The sequence below is a fragment of the Alligator mississippiensis genome, chromosome 5 (genome assembly GCF_030867095.1).
Source record: "Alligator mississippiensis isolate rAllMis1 chromosome 5, rAllMis1, whole genome shotgun sequence".
Classification (NCBI taxonomy): Eukaryota; Metazoa; Chordata; order Crocodylia; family Alligatoridae; genus Alligator; species Alligator mississippiensis.
This window is the reverse complement of record NC_081828.1, coordinates 82,394,088-82,421,869: the sequence shown is the minus strand read 5'-3', so window position 1 is coordinate 82,421,869 and position 27,782 is coordinate 82,394,088. Positions and strand designations below refer to the sequence as shown.

General features: G+C 44.5%; 1 protein-coding gene across 3 annotated transcripts in view; it reads right to left on the bottom strand.

Annotated features, from left to right (window-relative positions):
- The window catches only part of NR4A3 (nuclear receptor subfamily 4 group A member 3), a 32,826-nt gene extending 5,719 nt beyond the window's left edge, over positions 1-27,107 (bottom strand). Inside the window, exons 1-7 of one of the 3 annotated variants that reach the window (XM_006260380.4) lie at positions 26,669-27,107; positions 25,727-25,864; positions 22,199-23,097; positions 19,788-19,917; positions 18,071-18,243; positions 13,326-13,525; positions 9,981-10,159 (exon numbers count right to left, since the gene is read on the bottom strand). In XM_006260380.4, coding sequence (XP_006260442.1) covers positions 9,981-10,159; positions 13,326-13,525; positions 18,071-18,243; positions 19,788-19,917; positions 22,199-23,095 — 1,579 coding nt within the window. In that variant the 5' untranslated portion in view covers positions 23,096-23,097; positions 25,727-25,864; positions 26,669-27,107. The other 2 variants (XM_006260381.4, XM_019485246.2) reach the window with 2 other exon arrangements.
- Between the last annotated feature and the right edge of the window lie 675 nt (positions 27,108-27,782).

The window sequence follows — 27,782 nt, the reverse complement described above, 5'->3', positions numbered from 1 at the left end:
CAAAACCCAGGTAATTTTGAATTATGACATATTTCACCCTCTATATGCTCTGTTGTGCCACAAGAGTAAAGCAAACTCTGAACAATGAGATTGTCCTCTACAGTGTGAAAAGCCATAGGATGGCACTTTCAACTTGCAAATCTTCACAAGGAATTCCTCACAAAGATTAATTCAAATTGCTCCTTTAGAAAAGAAAGCTTGTCTCCTGCCAAACTTGCTGGATCGAAGGGAAACCAGGTCCCTCCTTACTGAAGCCTGTCCCTTAGCAAATGGTATTGCCCTCCGCTTGCCTCCTTACCAGTCCTTTTCCATCTGCTTCCCATTAATTTCTTGAGAAAATACCTAATTAATTATAGATTTCGGTATATTTTGGTCTGTAGTAAAGGCTCAAAGAGTACTTTGAGCTATTAATTTATCACAGATTTTAAATCACTGGGAAGTGCTTTTTGATTGTGAGAATGCTAGATGTACTTTAAAAGTAGAAAGAGACAATTTTGCCTGCCACACTCACAAAAGTAGCCTCATTGGGTCAAATGAACATGAAAACCTGAAGTCCAATATAACCATTCACTCCAAAGGGAGCAGGAGCAGGCCCTTGGAATAAACAGGCCTAACTGCATCAAAGTCAATGAACTTGTAACCATTTACACCAGGTTCTAAATAGACATATTGGCCACGTCCAGATGAGTGTGGCTGTGCGGTATGTGGTGTCACAGGCGTGTCTGCAGCTCCATTCAGGTGTTCTCTGTGCTGCAAGGTAGCAGTATGAGGAAGAGGGGTTTGAACCTGGGAGATCCTGGGGTAAAAAAAAACCCGCCAAAAAAAAAAGCAGGGCAGTACACGCAGAGACAGCATGTGCCAACCAAAACTGAAACCTGTCCAGCTGGAGCCATACTCCGGCTGCTGGCCAGGCTCCAAGTGGCAGGATTGCCAATGTTGCAGCCCCAGGAGGCCCCCAGGACCTCAGGAAAGCCTGCTGGGGCCAGCCTAGTGCTGGTCCTAGCCTCCCTTACCCCACCTGGGGTAACTTGCTGCACACCAGAGGGCAAGTGGCACAGGCATTCCCTAGGAACAAGTTAGGAGTGGCACAAGGTGTTCCGCTGCTACTTGCTTCTGGGGAAACAAACATCCATGCTCATGGGGATGTGGCCATTTGGTTCAACTGGAGCACTCATGAAAATGAAAGAGCAGGATTTGTCTTCAGAATGGCAACTAATAAAACAGGATTTTCCCAAATACCTAAGAGGTGCATAATTACTGTTGCATTCTGTTTTTCTGATAGTAGTATTTGAACAGGTGCAGAAGAGGTGAAAAATAGAACTTTTCTGTTTAGCATATCATTCCTTTCCTAAGTAGGCTATCAACCACTTTTGCAATAAAGTAGTATTTTCTATCAAGAGTGGTCTTCATAATCTGATGAAAGGGACTTGTCAGAAGTCTTTCAGAACACCTGACTCAATACCTCTGCAAAATTGCAGTTAATCCTGCCCTGTTCAGAGCAGACTCTAAACACAACTAGTTTTGCACACCCTTCTGCTTTACCAACATAGCAGCCTGGGTGATCTCAGTGAGATTCCATGCTATAAACCTGGTTAAGGACAAACACTTTGCAAGAAGAAAAAGAAAGAGCAAGACAACCAGTTACCAGCTGAGCTGAGGTACCCTCCCTTGCCCTGGACAGTGGTGGACTATGGTAGGATTTGGACTCACTAAATGAAGGTTGACCTCTCTAGACAGTATGACTTCTAAACATTTGAGGGATTTTCAACTTCTGTATTTTAAGTCAGTCTAGATCATGGTTATCTTGAAGATCTAGGCATCAGACACACATTGATTAAGGAAACAACAAATCATTAATCCAGACTCACAAAGGGCCTGTTTATTTACTATGCTGAAAGTATGGCTTTGTCCCGGTTTTAGTATAATTACCTGATTTCCTCTTCCTTCTTCATGATAACCTTCCTTTTCCATAATTTAAAGAAATGTGGGATTTAACTGAATGTCTGCTGGGCCCACAACATTTTGATAGTAATGTGTACTATCTGATGGATACAAAAGAGGATCTGGACATTACAAGTCTCAGAGCAGCCTACTACTGTACAATCTGGAACCCAGGAGTCCACTGAATGTCACTCTGTGCTTGCTTCCTTTAGGAAGCATTATTCCACAACATGATGCAGAGTCCAATGGACATTTGCTTTTGTTGGGTTTTTTGAGGGGGAGGTAAGAGTTACTGCCTGATCAAAAGGGAGAAGAAAGTTAGTAGACAGGAAGAGATGTTCTTGAGCAAATCCTTCACTTTACTGTTGCAAGCATCCAGAGCAGAGTAGAGGACAAAAGATGGTAGAATCTGGAGATAGTGAGTATAATTGGCTAGACTGCTCTGTCTTTTTACCCTAAGCCCTGCAGCTGACCTGACTGCTTAGTGTGTTGCTTCCCTATGAATGGACCCAGCATACAAAAAGTCTCCTCTGGGTTGTCAAGGCAGCAGTGAAGGGCTAACAGCTGCTACAGAGCAACTGAGTTTCTCTTTTACTCAAGTTGGGGAGGTCTGTGTTTGGAGGGGATGCATGGCAGCCAGATCTAGGGACTACAACTATACCCTTGATTGTTTCCTGATATGAATTATGTTTGGAAGGTGCCAAGAATTGTGTGGGTATACTAAAACTGGAATCTCCACAGAAGGTGAATGAATGCAAACTAATAATGAACAGAGATGCAAAAAATGTAGGACTTGATCCTGCAAGATGCTGAACATTTTGGTACTAGTTTAGTAGAGCATCTAACCATATGCACCTTGAACAAATGCAAACAGTTGCTACGGAGACATCTATTGACCTGTTTAAAATTAAACATACACTGAAAGTTTTTGCTAGATTAAGTCCAGAGTACGAAGCACTCTACAGGATGAAGCCCACAGCATCTGTTTAGTAAAACAATATTATTTTTTGTATAGCGACCAAGAAACAGACACAGAGATTATTTGGAGACCTTTCCATTTTAGACATTAAAAAAATTAGGCTAGGCTCAATTTAAAACTTAGTAAAATTGCCCCTTTAAATGATTTTCACTATAATCTAGGTGTTCATATTTTTATACTGTTGCAATCTATTCCACTGCCCCTCTGTAAAACATAACATTTTATATGGGCATGTAGAAAGCTGTAGAAAGACTTAAAATGGCTTTCTGCATTAAAGCCTGGTATAAATTACAGTTTTACCAGTAAAGCTTTGTGAGGGGTTGAGGCTGTTTTACGTGGAATGGGCATAATATTTCTGTGCTCCAAAAAACAAACCAAATCAGCAAGAATTGTAAAGGGGAGCTGAGTCTAGTAAAGCTTAGTCAAGTCAGACCAGTTTTTACTTTCTACATTAGTACCCTTCGTCTAAATGTCTTCTTCTAACACTTCTAAATGTTTTTCTAAGTGTCTTTAGACCTTTGGAGTCCCCATTCCAATATGACCAGAATAAGTGGCCCAAAAGAAACAGAGCAGTACAGACTCATTTCTTGCTTTCATGGGAGTGGTGAAAGAATGTTGCAGTTTTCTATTTACTCTCCTTTGGCTGATGCTCTGAGCCCTGCTGGTAGGCTGTAAAGGAATCTGTTCAGCCCTGCTTAACCAACTGAAGTGAAAAAGGAGGAGAGAGATAGAGAGTGAAAGGGCACTGCCAGATGTGAAGTTCCCTGCTGTAACTCATGGTGCTTCACAGGCAGTGCTCTGAGTTATAGTGTTCTTCCTAAACCAACAGACATTGGCTGTTGGATCTGGGGGTTTGGGGATCGAGCTCCAGTTTGGAGTGGCTTTGCGTCTGCAGCTGCTTTCCCCTAGCCCTGCCCCTCCCCCTTCCCAGCTCCGGTGCTGTCTTCAGAATGAGAGGATGGGAAGGGAACAGAGGGAGCTTGATCTAGGGTTTGCCCAGCCTGCACTGGAGGGTGAGGCAGGTGGATTTGAGCTTGGCCACATCATGAGGGTTCAGGCTCTTGTGCGATTGGACATTTTTAAAGCACTGTGTAGCCATGCACTTGTCAGCGCATAGCTGTAGAGTGCTTCATGGGCCTGACTGTATGACAAACTGTCGTTTCTGTCAGTGCTTAAAGATCCTACAAAACCACCTTCAATAAGAGAGATATACTGGGTGCGTTTACATGCGTGCTTTACTGCGGAGTTGATTAGCTTTGCAGTAAAGCATCACAGTCTACATGTGTGCTGGTATTAGGGCACAGTAAATTAATTAACTCTGTGGTAAGACAGTACTGCTGGGGGGCAGTACTATTCTATGGCAGAGTACTCTGTGGAAATGTATGTGTAGATGGTGACAGGCCTTGGCTTATCTCCTTAATGATTACTATGCATTGGTCTTCCATCAGCCGAATGGGATCACCCTGCCTGACAAAATGCAAGATCACCAGGGGAAGGGCTAACATAAACCCATCATTGGTGTATATCTTGTGAGGAAACACCTTGAGAGGCTGGACATCCACAAATCAGCCGGCCCGGATGGAATGCACCCAGAAACGCTAAAGGAACTGGCTGACATCATAGTACAGCCAATGGTGAGAATATTCAAGAACTCGTGGTGCTCGGGCGAGGGGCCTCATGATTGGAAGAGGGCCAAGGTAGTGCCTATCTTCAAGAAAGAGAGGAAAGACAATTCAGAGAACTACAGGCTAATCATTTTGACCTCAATCCCTGGAAAGGTCTTGGAAAAAATCATCAAGGAAACCCTTAACAACAGGCTATCAGAAGGTAATATTCTACGAGATAGCCAACATGGCTTTGTTGCGGGTAGGGTCTTGCCTGACCAATCTCATTTTCTTCTATGGCCAGGTGACGCATCACCTGGACAAAGGAGAAGTGATAGATATCATATACTTGGACTTCAAAAAAGCCTTTGACTTGGTGTTCCATGATGTCCTCATGGCAAAACTGGGTAACTATGGCCTCGGCAATCTCACAGTCCGATAGCTGGGGAACTGGCTCCGTGGACGGACCCAGAGAGTGATAGTCGATGGAACCAAATCAACATGGCGCGTGGTGACCAGCGGCATCCCCCAGGGCTCTGTTCTCAGGCCTGTACTCTTCAGTGTATTTATAAATGATCTGAACGCTGGTGTCAGAAGTGGACTGGCTAAATTCACTGACAACACCAAACTATGGGGAAGTGCAGTCACCCTAGAGGATAGGCTGGCAATCCAGGCCAACCTCGACAGGCTTACCAGGTAGGCAGATCAAAACCTGATGGCATTCAACACTGAGAAATGCAAGGTGCTCCTCCTTGGGAGAAAAAACCCATACCATACTTATAGGCTTAGCAGTGCTACACTTGCTAGCACCACAACCAAAAGAGACTTGATTGACCATAAGATGAACATGAGCCACAAATGCGATGCCACAGCCAGCAAAGCAAACAAAACTTTGGCTTGCATCTACTGATGTATCTCAAGCAAGACCCAGGAAGTCATCCTCCCAATTTACTTGGCCTTGGTGAGGCCTCAGCTGGAGTACTGCATCCAGTTCTGGGCTCCATAATTCAGAAAGGATGTGGAGAAGCTTGAAAGAGTCCAGAGGAGGGCCACATAAATGATTAGAGGACAAGAGTGCAGGCCTTATGAGGAAAGGTTAAAAGCCATGGGACTCTTCAGCCTGGAAAAGCATAGGATCAGGGGGGACTTGGTGGCAGCCTATGAGTACATAAGGGGTGTGCATTAGGAACTGAGAGAATGTCTGTTCACCAAGGCACCCCAAGGGAAGACATTATCCAATGGTCACAAACTCCTGGAAGACCCTTTTAGGCTAGACATAAGGAAAAAAATTATTTTCTGTCCGAGTCCCCAGGTACTGGAATAGACTCCCTGCAGACGTGGTGCAATCACCTACTCTGGATACATTCAAAAAACACTTGGATGCCTATATTGCTGGGATCATTTGACCCAAGCTGACTTCCTGCCCTTTGGGCAGGGGGCTGGACCTGATGATCTTACGAGGTGCCTCCCAGTCCTAATGTCTATGAAATCTATTAAATCTATGAATACAACACATTGTCACCAATGCCATTGTAGAGGCTAAGATACGGAGCAGCACAAAACAGTTGTTACCTGTTTGTTGCTCAATAGGTAGAAGAAAAGCTGAGAATGCTAGCAGAGGTGCTGGTGAGGGCTCAGGGCAGATAGCTGCATGTCTGGGGTAGGGATGAGGTTGCTGGGATAGGCAGGTATTAGGAGAGCTGGTCTGGATAGGTGCTGTCTGACTAATGGGTTACTAAATGCTGCCTGTCTCTGCGAATGTACCTGGAAAAGTAAGTGGGTGCTAGATGAGAAATACCAGAATGATGGGCAGGGGTTTCTAAGGTCTTAGGTTCTAAGGTGCTAGGCCTTGCTGCTTTTGTTTTTGCTCAAACATTTGCACAACCCTGGATCTAGCTGTGGAGCTGTAAAAGGCTGTCTGCAGAGCAGGAGCTAGAATATACCCTATGGCAGCTCTACAGTTTCACGGCATAGGTCCAGAGGGTTTCCAGGATATTGCTATGAGGGAGGGGAAAACATTTTTACTTCTGAGTAAGTGAAATGATCAACTCTGAGAATAGTTTAGTGGCAGAGAAGGATACACTCAGACACAGTCTGGCCTTGGCAGCTGAGAAGGGAGAAATGGTATTCAGCAGGGAACTGGCAACTGAGAATATAGGGCTGTAGGGGCCAACCTTTTTTGCAGGCATGCACAAATTAGCTCTGCTCCCTCCCCAGTGCTATTCTGATTTCCTTCCTTTGCCTAAGCTGCTGCTCTGCTTTCTGCTTCCTGACATGTGCTCCCTTACTGATCTGCTGCTTTGCTTTCTGCTCCCTCCCTGACCACAGCCAGCAAGGCCAGCCATACCTTGTCATGCATCCACAGGTGCATCTCGAGCTGGTCCAGAGAGGTGATCCTCCCCCTCTATGCGACTTTGGTCAGGCCGCAGTTGGAGTACTGTGTCCAGTACTGGGCACCGCACTTCAAAAGGGATGTGGCCAGCCTGGAGAGGGTTCAGAGGAGGGCCACCCGCTTGGTGAGAGGGCAGCAGGACAGGCCCTACGAGGAGAGACTGAAGGACCTGAACCTGTTCAGTCTCAGCAAGAAGAGGCTGAGGGGGGACCTGGTGGCTGCCTACAAGCTCATCAAGGGGGATCAGCAGCAAATAGGCAGAGCTCTTTTCTCCCCAGCACCACCTGGGGTGACGAGGAACAATGGTCATAAGCTGATGGAGAATAGGTTTAGGTTGGAGAATAGAAGGCAATATTTTACAGTTAGGGTGGCCAAAATCTGGAACCAACTTCCCAGGGAAGTGGTCCTTGCCCCAATCTTGGGCATATTCAAGAGGAGGTTGGACGATCACCTGTCTGGGGTCTTGTGAACCCAGCATTCATTCCTGCCTGTGGCAGGGGGTCAGGCTAGATGGTCTGTTCAGGTCCCTCCTGACCCTAGCTACAATGAAACTTACTGCCACTGTGCTGTTTGTCCTTTCCCATGTCTGCCATGTACCATACACAGAGACTGCTCATGCCACTTGTGGCACATGTGCCACAGGTTGGCTGCCCTGGGTATAGGAGATGTCCTTTACCTCCCAATACTGTTTTATTCTCTTCTCTTTTCCCTCCATAGGAGAGACCAGTTAGTTTTCTTTAGCACATGTGTGCATGTGTGGGTAATTACTCTCCTTAGTTTCTCCCTCCCTCAACACCTCTACTCCCTCTCTTACTACAGGATCTGTTTTATGAGAACTCACCTTTTTGGTGCATAAAAGTTGTGTCTATATATGCTATAACTGTGCTTGAATAAATGAGGAGCTTATTGCTCTGGAGTGTATTGCTCCTGGGTGCGCTATTTGAATGTGCGCCCAGACCAATTAACTCTGGAGCAATAAGCTCCACTTTATTCATGCATAGCATATGAAGCCAGGTTGGAGCAGCCCCCCTGGAGTCAGCCTGCCAGCCTGGGTCAGCTCCCCCCGGCTCAACATGCTGTGGAAGGACTGACTGGGGCCTGAGGAAGCTTCAGTGCAGGGCTAGCTGGCAGGCAGCCCCTGCACTGAAGCATCCTTGTGGCCCATGTAGTCCTTCCAGAGTCTACGCATGTGCTACTGCAGAGGAAATTAGTTTACTCAAGCCTCATTGGAGTGCACATGTAGACACCAAGATGTTTACTGCGCAGCTAATTAGTCTATTGTAAACACGCCCAGCAAGCACATATGAAAACAAGCAGCGCAAGAGGAGCACCACTCAGAGAGGCACCTCTTGTTACTTACAGAAATAAACCCACAGTTGGTGCTGCTGAAGACCAGGCAAGGCAAAAAAAAAAGTACACAGAGCAGTAGAAATAACTGATTTTCGGTTCAGCCACCCAATCAAATAAGAATTTTAGAACTTTCCTTTAGGGTGATCCAAAATATTTTTTTCTTAAGTATTGGTGAATCAAAGCAAACTGGAGATGAACAAAACATATTCTTTGATCCAAAATTATTTCCTTTAATTTCATTTTGGCATGTTCTTTAACATTCTCTCAACAAATGGTTAATTATTTATTATATGCATAACAGCTTCACCAGGAAAGAGAAAAAGAGTGAGAGAGAAAGAGAGACTTGCCTCTGAATAACATATAGCTCAGGAGTTAGGGCATACTCATTGGAGGCAGAAAGCCCCCATTGTCATCCCTTCTTTGAATAAAGCAAAGAGGGGTATGAACCTGAATCTTTCATATTATGGTTAGTGTCCTAACCATCGGATGATATAGGGGCAGGTGACAGCCAAAACGTCTTCCTTGTTTTTGTGAATGGGGCCTAACTTCCATAAGTTTGCCATTTCCAAAATATTTTCATTTTTTTTCACCAAAATCTTAGTCAAATTTTCCATGAATTGCAAATGCTTTTAGACTGACAGAAAGTACATTTTGGCAAGTAAAGTACTCACTAAATAAAAAAATCCTGTCCTAGTCAGGCCATGTGCTAATATATTCAGGTCGTCTGGAAAAATTATGGAAACCACTTTTCATTTGATCCAATCACAACAGAGTATATAAAAAATAGAATGTGCTTCCAATTATAAACACTTTCCCATTACACTATTTCTGAAAAATAATAGTAAAGTTAATCAATGTGATCCATCCATGAAGAGTAAAAAGTATTTTGTGTTATTTTGGGGGAAGAAAAATGCAAAGACACTTTCTGCTGGCTGTGACAACTCCCTCGCTTTGGGCCTCTTAGGCTAGTGTAAACAACGTAATTCCACAGACTTATACTCAATTTACACTGGTGTAAAAAGGAACAGAATTTGATCCATACTGTTCTGCACTTGACTATGGTGCAATGGACATAAATTGATTTAGAAAATTAAAATACTTTCATAGGAAACTATGTCTAAAGCTAAAACTGAGAGAGATTAAATCTTCCCTAGCTATGGGAGGGAAAAATACCACAAACTCTGAAGATGCAAACTTAGTCTCATTGGGTACCAGTACATGAACGCAGAGACTGCTCCAACACACTGTAATTACTGCGCTCCAGCAGCCTCCCATGTCTCATGTATTAGCGTCCCTGTGCTTCAAAATGGCAGTGGGGGCGCTTGAACTAAAACTCATTGAACGAGCTTTAGTTCAAGTGCCCCTGCCACCATTTTGGAGTGCAGGGACACCCATACATGAGAAGCTGCGGTGCTTTAATTAGAGCGGCTCTCCTCCCACCCCCCAGTTTCTAGAGCACATGTAAAAGTGCCCACTGATGTCAGCAGTTTTGCCACTGGATTCAATACAGCCAGCATTTTCCCCAAGTTTCCAAAACAGCATCTCTTCCTGGGTGAGAGAAATAATGCAGCTCACAAGCTAGCTTATCTGATGAAATAATAAAAGGCAAACTAGCCTTATTCAGAATACAGTAAAATCAGCTGCCAGAGCTCATATCTATGGAGGCAATAAAATGCTAGTATTTGGAGATTCCTTTTAGCAAAAGAGCACTTACCTGTAATCATACTTAGAGCTGACAGACTTGCTAAGGCTGGGATATCAAGGTTAAGGCTCTGTAAGTTTAAGGAAAAGTCTTTAATAGAGTCGAGCCACTCCCCAAATCCACGAAGGCACTGAAGTCTATGAAGGACAAGTCCATTGCAGAATACAAACTTATCTTCAGCAGTATCAGACCTCAGATAAAAAATATTTAAAAAAATCATAAGCACACATCTTTCACAATAAAGTAAACATACAGTCCTGAGATACCCATCATTTAAAATCCAACACAAATTATTATGAGACGTATGTGGGTATCTATGTTTGACAAAACGCTTCTTCCTTGGGGCAAAAATACAACAAACAAGCTTCTTGGGTTGCTTACTTTGAAGAGTGATAAGCCTGAGGTTAACTATAGTGTGTTGTAGGTTAATTAGTTAAGATTTTTGGTTCTGCCCGAAAGCATAAGCAGAAGATTACATGTGACATAAACTACTTAATGCTGAACCTAAAGAAAACTGTGTAGCTTTTGAAAAATATAAAAATAATAAGAAATAAAGTAAACAGAAATTTGTTCCCTTCAGTATTTCTTCCCTTGCATATCCCAATTTTCAAAAGATCAATAAAAAACAATATAATGGAGAATAGATGTATTAATATACCATATGGGTTTCCCTCCCAATTTAACATGGGGGAAAAAAGCCCCTCTCCTTACAATCAAACAAGATACAGTGGGGATATTGGGGGCAGGCACCTGCTATAGCTCTGGCCTCAAGCTGGTGTTGGGGCTACAGCTGGAGCCGCAGCTGCCACCTGCCCCCTGCTGCCTCTGCACAGACCACCACTCCTTCCCCACAGCCCCCAGTTCTTCCCTCTACCCATTCTCCCTCTCTCTCCCCCTCTGCCACACTTCTTATCTTTGTTCTGCACTGGCAGGCTCCCTTCTGCAGCCTGGGGCATGGAGCACAGCTCCAGCCTGGCCTAGTAGCAGCAGCGCACAGTCAACACAGATGCTACTGGGCCGGGCTGGAACAGCAGTGTCAGCTCCATGCTGCTGCTATGGGGCCAGGCTGGAGCTATGCTCTGTGCCCCAGGCTGCAGCAGGGACAGAGCCTGCCAGTGCAGAGCAAAGGTAAAAGGAGGATTTGGAAGGGCAGGCAGTGGGGAGAGACTCTGGGTGGTGGGGAGATAGGAGGAAGAGGGAGCAAGCACTTGAGGCTGTGGGTGGCAGAAGCTGCATAAAGGGGGGAGGAGGAAGGAGCAGGGCAATCAAAGCAGCCTGAAGCTTGAGGGGGGGAGGCACAATGGGGTAATTGGGGGGAGGGCAGAGACAGGCAGCAGGGGGCAAGCTGCCTGCCCCTCTTACTGCCTGTCCCACTGCCTCTCCACTGCCTGCCTCCCACCGCTCCCCACTGCCTGCCCCATTACTGCCCCCCAACTTGCCCTACCATGTTCCCTCCTACTGCCTCCCCCACTGTCTGTCCCCCACTGCTTGCCCCATTACTGTCCCCCTCTTCACCACCTGCAGTAGTGGGGTGGGGGGATGAATTAAAGATGATCCTCCAGTAATTAGATTCCATACGTGGAAAATTATTTAAAAAATTATAAATTTTCCATGTATTGAATTTAATTCTTGTGGATCATCTTCCATTCAGGGTCATCTTATATTTGGGTAAATACAGTGCATAAACACTTGACTGAAAGGCACTTTGTACTGTAACTTTTGTGCTTTACACAAAGCACTTAAACTTACAGTGTGATCAAAATTAACAGATGTCCTGTGTTTGATGGTGGGGGCTCAGAGCCTCCATGCACTGGCCAGGCCAGGTGGCAGGGGGCACCGTTGCCTCCATGTACAGGCCTAAGGCCAGGAACATGTAGACAGCAGCCCATACCTGGCTGCAGTGCTTGGAGCTCGGGCCTAGAGGGGTGGGTGAGGGGAATACGAGTCCCTCTGCCTCGCTGTCCCAGGCTGGCTCCCACCCAAGACCCCACCTGAGGTAGCTGGGCCAGCATGGTGGAGGGGGGCAAATTCCATCCCACCTCCTTGCCCCAGCTCCCGGCACCACAATCAGGCAGGGCTCCTGTCAACATGCTTGTGCCAGGAGCTAGGGTGGGGAGGGGGTGGAGAATCTGAGCACCTATAGTGCACTGGCCTGGCCCAGCTACCCGAGGTGGGGTCTTGCGGGGGGGAGCTAGAGTTGCGAGGCATAGATTTTGTATTCCTTCCTCCCTGCATCAGCTCCTGGCACCACAGCTAGGTAGGGATACTGTTAACATGCTTACACTGGGAGCTGGGGTGCGAGCCCCATGCTCTCCCTTTCCCTTGGCTGTATAGGGAGGAGACTCTCTTTGGCAGTCCCAGGGCTGGGACTGGGCTGCTTGCATAACCACCAGCCCAGCTCTGCAGAGGTGCATAGGATGGGGCAGAATTGCCACAAATTAACCCTCACAGGGAACCTGTATGCAAGTTCCCTAAGGCACTCTGCCTTAGAGCACCTTCAGCTAATAACTGATTCAATGAGGGTTAATTTTTCATGCAATTGGCCATTTAAAAAGTGCTCTGCAGCTGTGAACATTTGTTATGTTATGGCTGTAGAGTGCTTTTAGCGGCCTCATCATGTGAAAAATGTAATTTCTGTAAGCACCTATAGAGTAGGCTGTGATCCTCAAAGCAGAAAATCTCTTATGTTAAAAAAAAGACAGGCTGCGTCTGATTACAATCCAGCACCAAAAAAGAACACTCGTAACCCATGTATGTGTTTATCTCGACCCTAAAGGAACAGGGGTGTAATTCAAAACTCCAGCCTGGGATTTCTCTGCAACTCTCTTAGGTAAAATATTGCTAATGTCAGGCTGATAACCACTATCTTGGTCTATAAAACTACTTTCATATTAAGAAGACAAGCAATCTGAACAGGATTTTTAGTCCCTTTCCAAAACAGTATTTCACTATGTCAGTGTAAAAGGAAAAGGAAAAAAACCAAACAAACAAAATCGGATCACTGCCCTACGAATGCTTTTGCTCTGTCCTTATTGATAAGTTCCAAGCAATTTTCATTAAAAGCATATCAGGACAAGCTATGATTAAAAGTGGAGAAGAGAATCTGGTAAATCCAATAAATGGAATCATGTTAGTAAGAACAACATTGGTGTGTTTCTTTGTAAAATATTTTCTTAGTTTTCTTAATTTGTGTCACAAATTGAATGCAGTATTCTATGAATACATATCTTTTGTTGTTACTCAATGAGGTCTATTTTCACAAATGACAAAATTAAAGATATTGCTATAGTAATATTTCTAAAATACGTACTTTTATAACAATTTAAGATTAAATAATTTTGAATATCAAGTAATTACCTGATGGAGAGTCTTAGTACAAACAGCTCCAAAAAAGCTGATTCTATGAGTAATGTCTGATCTTCCTTTGGGAGGTCAGTAAATCCTGGAATTTTTTCTGCCCAGCCCCTGGATATGTCAATGGAGGCAGTCAGAAGATCATAAAACCGTTGCACATGTTCTGCATCTGTGCCTGCAGCAGCTTGGTCAGTGGAACAGTACTAAAATGAAACCCACAGAAACAAAGCTAAGTGTTTTTAAAGTATGCCACAATACAGTCCCAATACACCCAAATGTTTTCTGTGAGCCCCTCAAAGGCAAAAACAGGAGGATATTTTATCAAAGAAATTATGAATTGTGTTTATAGCAATATAGATATATACCCATCTATTTCTCTATATCTGTAAGCATCTTCCTTTTAAAACATGTAGCTCTAGAATTTTAATATGTATATATTTATAAACATCAGAATCAATTCAAATAATAACATTTGAGAATATCTATATATTATTAATAAATAATAAAAAAACAAAATCTAGTTGTTTGGATAACTTTTAAAAGTGGAAGGGAACAGGAATTTGATTTAACTTATTACAATTTTTAAAATGAGAAATAATTCCCCAGTGATTAATTTTAGCTCTGTATATTGTGAATACAGATTTCCTCTAAATCTCCATTTTTATCTGACTGTGACAGGAGCACATAGGATATTTTTTTTATCTGACATAGACAGCATCAATGAACTTGAATAAAAAAATTAAAAGTTTGGTACAAACTAAAACAATTGGACAAAATCAACCCTTATAAAAATCTCATCTTCCAAAGAGAACCACTTCTAGGTTCAGATGAAGAACCTATCATCATGTTGATATGACCCTCATTCCAGTAGACAACTATCCAATAGCCCCACCTTATCCCAGAACTCCCCATTCCTCCTTCTCCCTAATACCTCCTAATTCCTTGTTTTCACACCCAAATTTAAATCTAATACACAATGTCTAGACTTTTGTCATAGGCCCTTATTTCTATGGGAAATCCGCACTCAAGTAAGTTGTCAGTCAAGCCCTCCAAGACACAGCGTGTATTCCTGCAGGTTCTCTGAAATGATTACTAGGAACAAAAATAATATTCCTCCTCCCACAGGGCCAGATCTTGCCTCCAAAAGCTGTGCACAGAAGGGACTTTTTCTGTGTGGGTCTGCCAATACCAAACAGGACTGCTGGAGAATGGTCACTTCTGTGGTACTACCAATATCCACATAGAGTAAGGGGATGCATGTGAAGCAGGGAAAGGGTGCACCCTACGTGGGAGAGAGTCCATGGAGGGCCCACTGAATGATCTGTGAGAAATTCCTCTTGCTCCCTCTGGTATCTCTGTGAGAGGGCATGCTTTCAACCAGAAAGACCAGAGAACAGAGAGAAAAAAAAGAAGGAAGGAAAGGAAAGGAAAGGAAAGGTTCTAAATTCATTGTGGCTGTAACTCATCTGCAGTCAATAGAATTACACAGAGGATAAATTTGGCTCTATATTTTTTAAGTATCCCTTAAGGTTAAGAAATTTACCTAATTGGAATATAGGAAGTGAAAATTCTATGATTCAAATGCTACACTAGATAATGTGAATGTTACATTACACTCTACAGTACCATATTGTAGCAGGGTTATTAATTATATTGAATGCACTTTTAATAATTGTAGGCTTTTCTTAAATTAATTTAAAAAATTTCAATAACTTAATCTACCCCACGAGAGCATTTTTAAGGAGAGAAAATATGTAAATTATATTTCCAACATTTGAACTGACAGAATATGTCATTCTTTGCTACAATGACATGTTGCCAAAAAATAGCTGAGACAACCAATTAGAGCCAAATTCTATAGTTCTGACTTACGCACAAAACGTTCTGAACCCTGGGAAAACATATGCAGTTTTTGAATGATTGTCCCATTGAAAGGAATTGGTATGTGACCTCACTCCCACAACAAAATAACTAGTAAGCATGGCCTTAGTGAGGCAGCCAGTACAGAACAGGGGGACCATTCTGTATTGCTTGAGGTGCCAGCATAAACTGGTGGCCTTTGAGACAAAATCAGAAGAGGAAGCCCTCCCTCACCTCCCTGGCTAGAGCACTCAGACATCACAGGAACTCTGCCTGTGGTTGCTGCCAAGTTTCCCTAAAGAGGGAGTTGTGAGAGGAAAGGCTTTATTTTATGTAGAAAATTTGTGTAGGATCTGAAACTCTGAGGCTATAGAGAGAGATCCTGCACTAGTTCTATGCTCTCCTGCTCATGTCATACCTCCCTGAATTCTTATAGCTGCAAAAACATGGAGATGGCCTCCTTGGATTTCAAGAGGAGGAGCCATGATATCTTTTCAGGGCATCTCCATTTCTGCATTAGTAGCCCTGAGACTTGCTAAATTTCTGACCTCTGTATATACATAGTGGGAGCAGATTATTGCCCCATTTCACACAATTGTGGTACAAAGTAAATAGGACTGAATAAGGGCTTTAAGATATGTTGCTTGAATCTTATCTCGTATATACCGAGTAAGTCTGAACTTCATGGAATTATCCCAGTGAAACAGGTGTGAGACCTGAATATGGCTCTTGGCCTTTAAAGAGTTCATAAAATAAATTCTCTTCCTAGTAACTGCTTTTCGAAACCAAGTATCTAAATATACCATTACCGTATCCTGGTAAAGTAAAATTAACCCTGAAATTAAGAGTAGAAATGTTCTGAACAAATGCCAGTAAGATTTGTTTTGACATCCCTCGATTATATTATTTTATATCATAAGGAGTTTTCTTTGTGCAATATATTGGGGGGGGGGGGGAGGAAATACACATTCTGTACTGAGAATCTTATAGCATTTTCTTACAGTGAACAAAACTCTACTTTGCTGGACATTCTAATAATTAAGGCCCTGATCCTGGCATGTATTTTTTTGTGGTTGACCCCCTAAGCATGCCTACAAGGCTACCCATATACACTGCACTGCAGGGTCAAGACTTAACTAAACATACCTGCATTTAATCAGCACTTGTCCAGAATTCTAAAAAGTGATTTTGAAAGTACACAGCTTATTTCTATTTTTATTGGTCTAATTTGTTAAAGCATGCAGAAAATTTTAAAAATATAACTATTAATTCATGTATGTTAGGTTAATTAAAATGTTTTCACTACCAAGCAGTATAAACTATTGTTTTATTTAAAAGCAAAATTAGGTTATCAAATCCCACCAATAGGCAATCAAACACAATTTTTAGATACCAAGCCTAAACTAACTTAGTGCCACCATAGATTTCCTTTAAGAGTCTTTGTAATCATAAAAACATCAACCATTTAGATGTATTTCCTGAAGAATTTAAGTATTCACAGTCAGTTGAAAAAAATCACATGAAAACACAATTTTCATTCAGTGCTGTAATTGTTAAAAAAAGTTATATTAATAAATATTTAGGGTTGAACCCTGCAATCACACATTTGCATAACTGTGCTGACTTGGGTAATTTCACTGAGTTCAGTAGGTCTATGTCTGTTAGTCTACCTACGTTCAAAAGTGTTTGCAGGATCAAACCACAATTTATTCTGGGTAAATTTGATTATATGAGTATATACCTACTTAATTCTCCCCTTAAAAATTATCATAAAAAAACTGGGTTCTTAATAAGAATAAAACATATAAATGCTTTTATAATCAGTTTAGCTTGCAGAAAAGAATCTATAAAATGCCTGTAATTACTATCCTATCTTTCCAATTAAAAATAAATAAAAAGTCTCTCTGTATAAAATAGGATAGAATATATTTTTCTCTGTTAAGTACTACTTAATAACAAGTGATAAATTGGTATCATAAGTGACACGTTGATACAATTGCCTTCTTTCCAGTCTCATACTTAGTAACAAATAAGAAGGAAATTCTTCATGTTTTTCCTGAGCTGTATTTTTTTCTTGTTTTGAAATTACAGCAATACATTTTAATAATTACAGGCATAGCATGCAGCCTGTTATCTACAAAAGACTGAAAAATGCTCCAAAAATATGTATATAACAATCAAGATTTAAAAATCTTACAAACATCTATATTATATGAACATGCTTTCCTGATTTAGTATTTTTGTTTAATTTGAATAATTGTTCCACAGGCTTGAATTACTTCTGAAGAATATGCATACTATATTATGCAAAGTTCAAAAACCATCCCCATTTTTTAAATGATGGCAAAACTCACATTGACTTCAACAGAAGCAAAATCAGGACCTAAATTTCTGATTTGTTTCCACAACTAGATATAGATTCACATGATACATATATCTGAGTATAGCTATATTCAGATAGTGCTAGCCCATATATCTGAATTTGACAAATATGAGTTAGGTTTTCCAAACTGGAAACTAAGGTTGTAACCCTGCAACTGTAAACACTGGGGTGCACCTCCAACTCTGTACAGAACTCCCTGTAAATCTGTGATGCTTTGAACATACCTAGCTGCAGGATCTCTGAACAATTTATCCACATGGCCTTGCTCTAGTACACTTGTGAGGAGTACCGCAGATAATCTCAAGTTAAAGATGCTATCACCACAGACAGGCTAAAATTAATTTCCAGCGTAACACCATTTAAGTTACTGCCTTCACAGCAGTGATTAATGGGGCTGACTGACTGTTTCAGTTACTACTTTATCTAACTGATACAGTTTATACTCAGTCATACTCATTGTTAAATAAAAACAAAATGTATGCAAAAAGAAAAAAGAAAAACATACTCTGGAGTAATCAAGCTCTCTGGGTGTGGAGTCAGTTAAAGCTCGTACGAGGGCATTTATCATACTGACTGGAGGAGAAGGTGGGGATGGCTGAGAAGGTTCCTGCTGTAAGGGGCTCTTTGGTTTGGAAGGCAGCCGGCCTCTTCTCCCTTTCAAACTATCAGTGCGGACAACTGGTTAAAAAAGAAGAAAAGAAAATCAGTCTGCAATGACTGCAGCAAATAGATACAAGTCAAATGAACACCATGTTAGTTTTTAATGTTGACTAATTCAGCAAAACCAGCCATTGCTTCAAGTTAAATATATATCAGTCACTGCCATCTTTAATTGTGCATAAATATAAATATAAATAATATTATACAAATGGTATTAAACTCATTTTCATAGTCATTAACATACCATCTAAGTGACAACCTTCTTATGTAGAATCTACTTGTGTTACTATATGTGTAAGTTTTACATCGGTGGTTCTTACCCACCGATGTAAAAGTCTTAGACTCAAGTCTTCCCTCAGAAAATGCCAGCTCATAGCTTGCATTCATTTTTTGACTACAGAAAAGCAAAAGAACAATTCTCTCACTGCAAAGAACTCAGAAAGACCACAACAGGTCAGAATGGTTTTGACACAATGGATTTCCAATTTGAAATTTCTGGGTTTATCTTGTGAAGCATGTATAGGTATCTGCATACCTAATAATAGTGCTAATATTGCCTAGCATCCTTAAAAGTATCTCATGGCACCTGAGGGTGTTGCAGTACACTAGCTGACAATCACTGTTTTACACATATATGCACATGCATAAACACACAGATTCTATTATTGAAAGAAAACTTGAATTTGAAACACAGTTTTTAATACTGCTAACATGTTTAGATCCCTTTTGAAGAATACTTAACTGAAAAGATTCTTGGCTTCCTTAAAGCACATCACAAACAATATGCCCGCTTAAATAATGTTAGATTATTCATGTGAACAATGCTGAATGGGACTACAAACACATTCATGTTACTCACTTAAGCACTCACAGAACTGGAGCCTAGGGGTAAAATCTTGCATCTATTAAAATTAATGATAAAACTTATTTAGCTACATGGAAATATGTCCTCCTGAGCCTAGTGGAACATAGTCAAGGCATCCCAATTTCTGTAACCAGTGGCACACAAGGGAGTGATGTGGCTAGCATCCCATCCAGCCTCCTTTGATTCCTCAGCTTAGATCAGGTATCCTCTGCACAAACTATTATTTAGTATGAATCTGGAGCAGGGCTCAAACTCACATGATGGGAGGTAAAGCAAGACACCTTAAACCTCTCTGCCGTCACCCCCACTGGGGACAGGATAGGGCCTGATGTTATGATATGTAGTATAAAATGAGGTGCAGCCCTTGTCAAGGAGAGGGTAGCAGTTAAATACAATGTAATATTGTGAAAGAGTTGAAAGGAGAAATTTACAGGGTATTTGGGAAAGAAACCATCCTTTCATGACCTTGCTGTTCTTGAACCTGTGTTTCTAGAACGTTCAAATATTGTAAGACAACTGCCTGGAAGAAAAAAAATACATATCACACACATACCCCACCCATCCTCACTTATGCACTTACGGAAAAAATAGGTTAGGGAGCTCACCCTTTTAAAATTCATCATAGAATGCATAGACAGACAGACAGATTCAAATGTCATATTTAGACATCTGTGCTAGCAATAGCAATGCTCCTTACCTTCTTTAACCATGCCAACACTGAGACACTTCTGAAATCGGCAGTACTGGCATCTGTTACGACGTCTCTTGTCCACTGGACAGTTTTTATTTGCCAGACAAACATATTTTGCATTTTTCTGAACTGTTCTCTGAGAAAATGCAACACAGGAGTAGTCAACTGATAGGTTTTTGAACAAGCTGGGACCTGACAGGATGTATTTTAATTACAATGTGAAAAGCGACAGTGCAATTCATATAATTAGATAAAATTAATTTCCTAACATGCTAGCCTGCAGGAAAAACAATTTTATTAGTGTTAGCTGCTGACAATGAAAATCATCTAGGATTGTTCTGAAGCAAGTCTCTGGAGACAGCCAACTTTGAATGATAAAATCATATCTGAAATTACCAGGTCATCGTATCTACCTATGGGGATTAGATTATCTCTGCTTTTAATATCCCTGTGGGAACAATTTTCTACTTGGTTCATTCCCCTGATTATTGCTGACCTTATTAAAATAAAATCAAAATGATCTGAGATGTACTTCTCTTGCTATCACTATTGTTAGTCAAATATCATAATACCTCGTTTTGCTAGCCATTAGCATTGATAGAGATGAAAGCAAAAATACAAAAGCCACCTCAACAATACTTACTTAGTCAAGTCTATGGAAAGATAATTTACTCTAGGGAAAATGAATGGAGCTATATTCTAGTTATATATGCTTATCTCTAGAATGAATGTTTGGTGGTTGGTGGAAGGGTTGGCAATATTTTTTTAAATCTGCATTATTTTATAAACGGTGTTTTTAAAACCTGTAAAGTAACTGTAGATTTTCCAAAAAAACATTAAGACTGGAACTAGAGATTGCTGTAAGCAGTGCAATGTGTTTATATATTTTAAATCAAGAATATGTCAATAAATAATTTGATTTCAGCACAAACAAGCAGTTAATAGCAAAGGCCTAAAAACACCAACAAATCAATGAGTGCAACATTTTAAATTGAATTTTTCAGTGATACTACATTCAGAGAAAAATGTTAATTCGGTCACAATTGGTGTTCCTGGAGAAATAAAAGGCAACATCAAAAATAATAAAAATAAGGAATATAAAACAACATTTGCTATACCTTAAACTGCAAGTTATGTGTTATACTTGAAAAAAAAAATACTTAGCAGATTCAGGACTGCATCCTGCTCCCAGTTTAAATGCACTTTACTCTTAAATGTCTTCAAAGCAGGATCGGGCCCTTAATATCACCTACTCCAGGACAACTTTTGTTATATAATCCAACTGTTCCTAAATAACTAATAAATTGTGAGAGTAATGTAGTGAGAGCAAGGTAGTGTAAATGTATTATTACTGACAGCACTCAGTACAATAAAAAAAAATGTTGTAAACTTTCAGGGCCTGTTCCTGCTTCCTCAAAACTGGTAGGAGCATATCCATTAACTCTGATGGGAAGAAGAGGAACTCCCTACAAAAAGCAACTGACCAAATCACAGCTTCAAACTCAATGCTAATAAATAAATCTCTAAGGTGTATTTCACACTCTAAAGTGTGCAATTTGTACAGAGTAAACTGAGACCTAAAATTACAATCTTTTGAAAAATAAAAACTATTTCATACTCAAGCCTAAACCTAACTTTAAAAGAAGCAAATGCACAGAATCTGAAAGTATCAACAGAAAAGTTTTCTTGCAGACAACTCCATGTGTAAATTATAAGTGCCATTCTCCAGCCCCACAACCTTCTCAGTAAGTAACAGAGCTAATATGGAGGCACTGAACAATGCTTAGTCACTGCACTATTTGATACCTTAAACTGATGAGAATTCATTCTGTTCCTAAACTAAGTAGTTGTAATGAGGCAGCAACTTCATAGAATTACAAATGTTCTGTTTTATAACATACACTGATCCAATCACCTCCTTGGTATGTCTTCACAGCTACATTTGTTTAGATTACTGGAATGCAAGGGTTTTACTATCACCACCAGCTAAATTACAGAGTGACTATCCAGATTTCTGTCTCATTTTAGAAGTATTTAATTAGGGTGAGGGACTAAGTCAATCCAGTATGTTGAGGGAGATTTATTCTGAAAAAGGCAGTCCCTGAAACAAGTGACCTGAACACTTCAGAAGACACTATGGACAAGATCTTGGGCTGGCGTCAATTAGCCTACCTCCACTGATTTACCTCAGTTGTGCAGTGGTTGATCTAATTCATTAACTTCTATGGCAGGCATGATTTGGCCACTTATGAACAGCCACCTGGTGTATACCCCACTGCAATGCATGATGGGTTTGAATTCTCCACTTGCTGCTCCAGGAACCATTTCAATTCTCCTGGGTCACAGAGACAGACAGCAGCTAAACTGGATGGACATGTTTTGGGTGTGGGGCTGGAGTGTGTGTGTGTAGTCCTCACCTTGAAGAACCCTTTGCAGCCTTCGCACGTCCGTACTCCATAGTGTTGGCAGGCAGCATTGTCCCCACACACAGCGCAAGTGCCCTCTCCAGATGAGGAGCTCCTGCTAGGTGGGGATGGGAGGCCACTGCTGCTACTGCTGCTCTCACCCATCAAACTGGAAGTGGCTGTATTGAGGCCCAGTGATGAGAAGGCTAAGGCGGCTGATCTCTTGGTGAGGGGGAGACCATAAGGGTGGCTCTCCATAGTGGCCTGGCTGGCAGTGGGTCTGTCGGGTCCAAGGGGAAGGCTCAGGGAGGCAGGGTCATAGCACATGTGGCTTCCAGATGCTGGCGTGTGAGGTGGTGAGTGCTTGAAGTGGAAGAGGGGGAAACGTGTGGGCACAGTCTTCATAGGAGCAGTGTCCATCAGGTGACTGGGGGCCATGCAGGTCTGTGCAGGCTGCAGCGAGTGTGGTGGTTCATCCCACAAAGTTTGATGCGAGGGGAATCCTGGTGTGGTGGGTGTGGAGGGGGGAGACTGCTTGAAGTACATGGAGGTACTGGGCATCCCTTCATCTGTGGAGGGTGGCAGTGAGGAGTGATAGCTAGGCAGCCGGTTGTCTTCCATTTTTATGAGGGGCCTCTGGCTGGAGGAGGAGGAGGCAGATTGCATTTGGTACAAGCAGGAGGGCTTGAGCTCATAGTTGCCAGAGTATCCTTCTATGAAGGTGCTGAAGCTGGGCAGGGAGGTGGTGGCAGCAGCAGCAGTGATCTCAGTGCTGCTCAAGTCCATGGTGAGTTTGGTATAGTCCGGGTTCATGATCTCTGAGCTGTACTCCGTGCCATAAGCATAGGTCTGAGCTGCATAATTCGAACCAGGTGGTGAAGGGCTATACTGCGCTTGCACACAGGGCATATCTGCAAGGGCAAAAGGGGCTATTAACAACAGGCAAGAGGCATGCTGAAGCTGCAGTTTGGGGTCGCTACTACCTTCTTCCTTATCCTTTTTATGGCAATTTCCTGCATTTCATGGAGCTAAATTAGATACTTCCCACCCCCTCCTCCCAGAATATGGGAATTATAAATTACCTTCAAGTATTTGAACTTTAATAAAAAGCATATATTAGACACCATTGGGGCCACATCCTGCTCTCAGTTAACCTGACTGAGGTCACTAGAGTTACTCCAGATTTAAATAGGTGAAAGTGAATAGAACCTAGCACAAACTGCCCTGGATCTGGTGCTTAACATACATAGATGTCCATGAGTACTAAACAAGCAGCATGGGAATGGTATATAGCCCTACACCATAAAAATTTCATGAGGAGGAAAATCAGGCTATCAGACATACCTTTTATATGTCTGTGTGTGTATGCGTACGTACATGCACACATAAGCATACACATGCTTTATATACATAGAAATATATCTTTTTAAAAGGTGCACTGCGTCCAGCATATGTCTAAGAAAAACTAAAATCACTGTAGCCGCTACAGGGTAGTTGTGAAGATGAATTTATCTTTTTAATTTAAGGCCTTCAAAATACATTTTTAATCAGATAATATACAAGGGTGCTATCTTGCTGCTATTGTTAAGAACCCCTTAATGTAGTGAATTTTACTTAAAAGCTGATAGCCCTATATACATATAAATCTGCAAAAAGTACCTAATATTTCCAACCCTACTTTTATGGGAGATCAAGGCAGGGGCTCACAATATTCCTTTTGACCTGTTAGTTATAAAGAACAATCCAGTTCACTGATAGTTAAAGTGATGAGTCTAGTAGCATAAAGGCTGACTGTGTATAGTTTATTTCTTTTTAAATCTTCTACTGCTCCACTATTTCTGTTCTTCCACATAAGAAATAATGTACCCAGTTCTGCAATCAATGTGAGGTTTGTCTGCATAAGCACTGCAGGATTCGAGGCCAGTATTTGCAATCAAAATCAAATGCCCTTGCTGAGTTTCACTTTGACAAACATTGAGGAAATAAAAATAATCCCTTTATCAGTTAGTGGAAACTCTTGCACAGAAAAAAAAATTAAGACAATAAAAAAGCATTATTGCCCATGGGGAAAATGTATTTCAGAGTTAGGACTACTTCATTTATTTAAAACTAGTATGATTTATATTTCAGAGGCACTTGGTAAATAATTCATATAAAAATTTCTAGGTTAAAAGATAGCTGTTCACCTTTAAGAATAATTTGTTTTGCTTTGGTTTCTTAAAATGCTCATTTGAAACTATTGCGTAATCATTACATTAATTACAGTTAAATAAACCCCGTTTTTAAATTCCTCCTCATTGTTTGTTCTGTGCAGGAACATATTGGAGCTAAGTAAACAGCTTTTCATTACTGTATTTCCATGTTAAGAGGACACTCCGCTCTTTCTTTTTTACAGGAAAATGGAAAAAGGTGAGAGAAAATCATTGCTCATGCTTCTTAAAATTACCGCCTTTTAAAAAGTTGTATCTCCAAGTATGAAAAGAAAGAACCAGAGAAAGGAAGAAGGCAGGAGAACAAAGTCTTTACAGACTTCATCTTCAGCTTTTTATCTAGCTGTTCTGTATATTAGCCTGTTTGTCTCCAGCAGAATGTGCACAATTAAATTAACACAAATTAATAAAGACAACTGGCTCCCTGTCAATGTGTGATGTCAAACATTTTGGGGGGGGGGGGGAACGTTAAAGGACTGCTTCTCCTAGTCACTATTAAGATGTTGAGAGTGGCAAAGCAAGTGGAAAAGAAACTCCTGCCATGCACCACCAGTGGAACTGCATTTAGTAATGCAGTTTAAGGAGCTGATAAATAATGGCCAAAGCTGACATGCGGACAGTGACGGGGGGCGGGGAGGGGGGGAGGAAGCCGGATTTTCTGCTCGTGCTGGAAAGGAGCAGGAGCTCACGGGCACTGTTCTGCCGTGCCTTCTTCTCGGCAAAAAAAGTGTTCATCCTACTTAAGAAACAAGGATGCCACGCAGGCGTCCGAGCCGACACGTCTAAACTGAACTCTATTTGAAGAGCAGATAAGGAGGAAAGAGTTGAACTGCCAAGGCTCTGCTGGGATCAGAACTCCTCCTACTTTCTCTTTTCCCAGGGGTATCTACGCTCCGCTTCTAGCCCCGGCTTTTCCTTTCCACTTTAAGCGCCGGCATCACTTTCCCTCAAAAGTAAATACTCCTTTGTTTTCCTTCCCTCTCCACACGGAGCGTTTCAGGCGCAGAGAAGGCGCCTTCCCAAACCTTTCCCATCTTCGCGGGGAGCCCCGGACCCGCCTGAAGCGGGAAAGACGCCGCGTAACGCGCCGAGGAGCAAGTCACGTCGTGGGAACCACAGCTGCATCCCTCAAAAAAAAACAAAAACAAAAACAAAAAAACCAAATCTTTGCGTCTTTTTGGATCGGGGCTGGCGATACCCCTTCGGCCCCGGTCATGCCTGCGGCCAGGGCGCCCGCGGAGCGAAGCCGGACCCGCCGCCGGGCCGGGGCGGCCTCGCTTACTTCGGATTAAGTCCTGCTGGAGGAGCAGCGCCGGGCGAGGGCTCTTACCTGGAGGGTATCTTGTTCGCTGAATGGTGGGGCTGGTTGTCTGGACGGCGGAGGCGGCAGGGGGCGGCGGAGTGCGGGCCAGCTGGGACCGCTCTGCGGAGCCGGGACTCGGCGGGGGGCGCTCTTCCGACCCGGGCTCTGGCACACAGGACGGCGGTGTCAGCGCCGGGGGCCGTCGGCTCCCCGGCCCGGGCAAGGAGGCCGGCAGCTCGCAGGACCCCGGGCACCCGCTGCCAGGAGCCGCCTGGTCCTGCTCCTCCCGCGGCGCGCACCTGAGCCCCGCAAGCGCGCCGCACCGGGGCGGTAAATCACCGCCTGCCCCGCTCACCCCGCCGCCCGGCCACACTCCCGCCCGCCGCGGAGTTTCGGACCCTTCGGCAGGGGGAAGCTCCCCCTCGCCTTTCCGCTGAATGCTGAGACCCGGCGCGTCCCGCCCCGCACATCGCCCCGCTGCCCCCGCCCGTCTCCAGGGCAGAGCGGGGGAAAGGGGAGGAATGCGGCCGAGGGGGGGCAGCGCTGCCCCGGCCTGCCCCGCACTCCTGCAAACTTCGGGACTACTCGAGCCGCCCGCCCCAGCGCGGGCTCCAGCAGGTGGTCCCCGCAGCACCGTGACGCGGGGGGGCGGCCGCGATGTCCCGCACGTGGCGAGCCGAGGTCGCCGCTGATTCCTGCCCCGAGCCGCGCGGGGAGCGGGCGCGCCCCCTCCGGGCCGCCCTGTCCCGGCCCGCCCGCGTGGGGCCAGATCCGCGGGCCGAGGGGAGGGAGGCGCGCCCGCCGCCGCCGCCGGCATCATTTCCATGACAACAACTCGCAGAAATGCCACCGCTCCGGCCGCGGCGCCCGCGTCCCCGCTGCCCGGGGCAACTTTCCCGGGGGAGCCCGCACAGCCCGGCCCGGCCCGGCGCGGCCCGGCCCGCCCTCCGCGCCCCGGCACCTACGTACTGGGCTGCTGTGGCGGTTCCGTCTTTACATCGAGTCGGCGGAGCCCGTGTCCCCTCGAGCGCGCGGGCAGGCGCTGTCCAGCGGAGCGGGCGCGGCGAGGCGACAGCACGCGGGAGCGCGGGGCATGGGAGAGGGGCGGCGGAGCACTGGGCGGCGGAAGGCGGACAGCGGCGGCCGAGCGGGAAGGGGCAGAGAGTGAGGGAGAAGCAGCCCCCTCGGCGGCGGCGGCGGGTGCCCCGGGCGGCGGGGAGCGAGCGCGGAGCAGTCCGCGCGGCGCTGCAATGTGCCTTTGTTTATGTGCGCCGGCTGCGGGCCACGGACCTGCCGCTCCGCCCGGCTCCCTCGCCGCTGCCTGGCTCTGCGTGCGGGCGGGTGCGAGGAAAGGCAGGAGGACTCCTCTCCGAGCTGAGCTCCCTCTCCCTCGCGCAACGTCATTTATGCGAGAGGAGCCCTAGCGGCCTCTCCATAGAGCGGCTGGAATGCGAGACGTCAATAGTGACGCCATGGGAGCCTGACGCGGCTGACCCCCCCCGCCCGCCCGCCCTCCCCAGTGTGTGCGAGGCGCTCCGGCGGTACGGAGCGCGGCGCGCCGCACGGGGAGCCAGCGAGCGGGGTCGGCCCGCGCGCAGCAGCCTCCCCCCGGCCAGGGCAGGACGGGCCGGGTCGGCTGCTGCCGAAGTTTGCGCCGCCCGGGGCCGGGCTGCGGGCGGCACCTGCCGGCAGCGGACAGCGCCGAGCCTGCGCCACGTGCGGGGTTCGCGCTCGTAGCTGGCTGGGGGTGGGGTGTGCGGGGGATGATTGGTTTTAACTCCGCGCTCCCGCCCGCAGCTGCAACAGGTGGGGCGGGCGTGCGCGGGGGTTCCCTCCCGCTCCCCGGGGATTCGCTCGTATCCCCGGGGAGCGGGGTGCACCTGCACCTGGGAGCTCAGCCGCTCGCACGCGGGAGGAGCCGGGGCCGGGCCGGGGCGAGGCGCCGCCCGTACTTTCACTTTGTGCAGGGGAGGCCGGGCGCGGTGCTGCGGCTGCGGCTGGCTCCCCGCCCCGCTCCGCCCCGGAGGAGAAGGCCTGGGCTGAGAGGGGCTGCGGGACACCGCGCGGGACTTCCCCTGCAGAG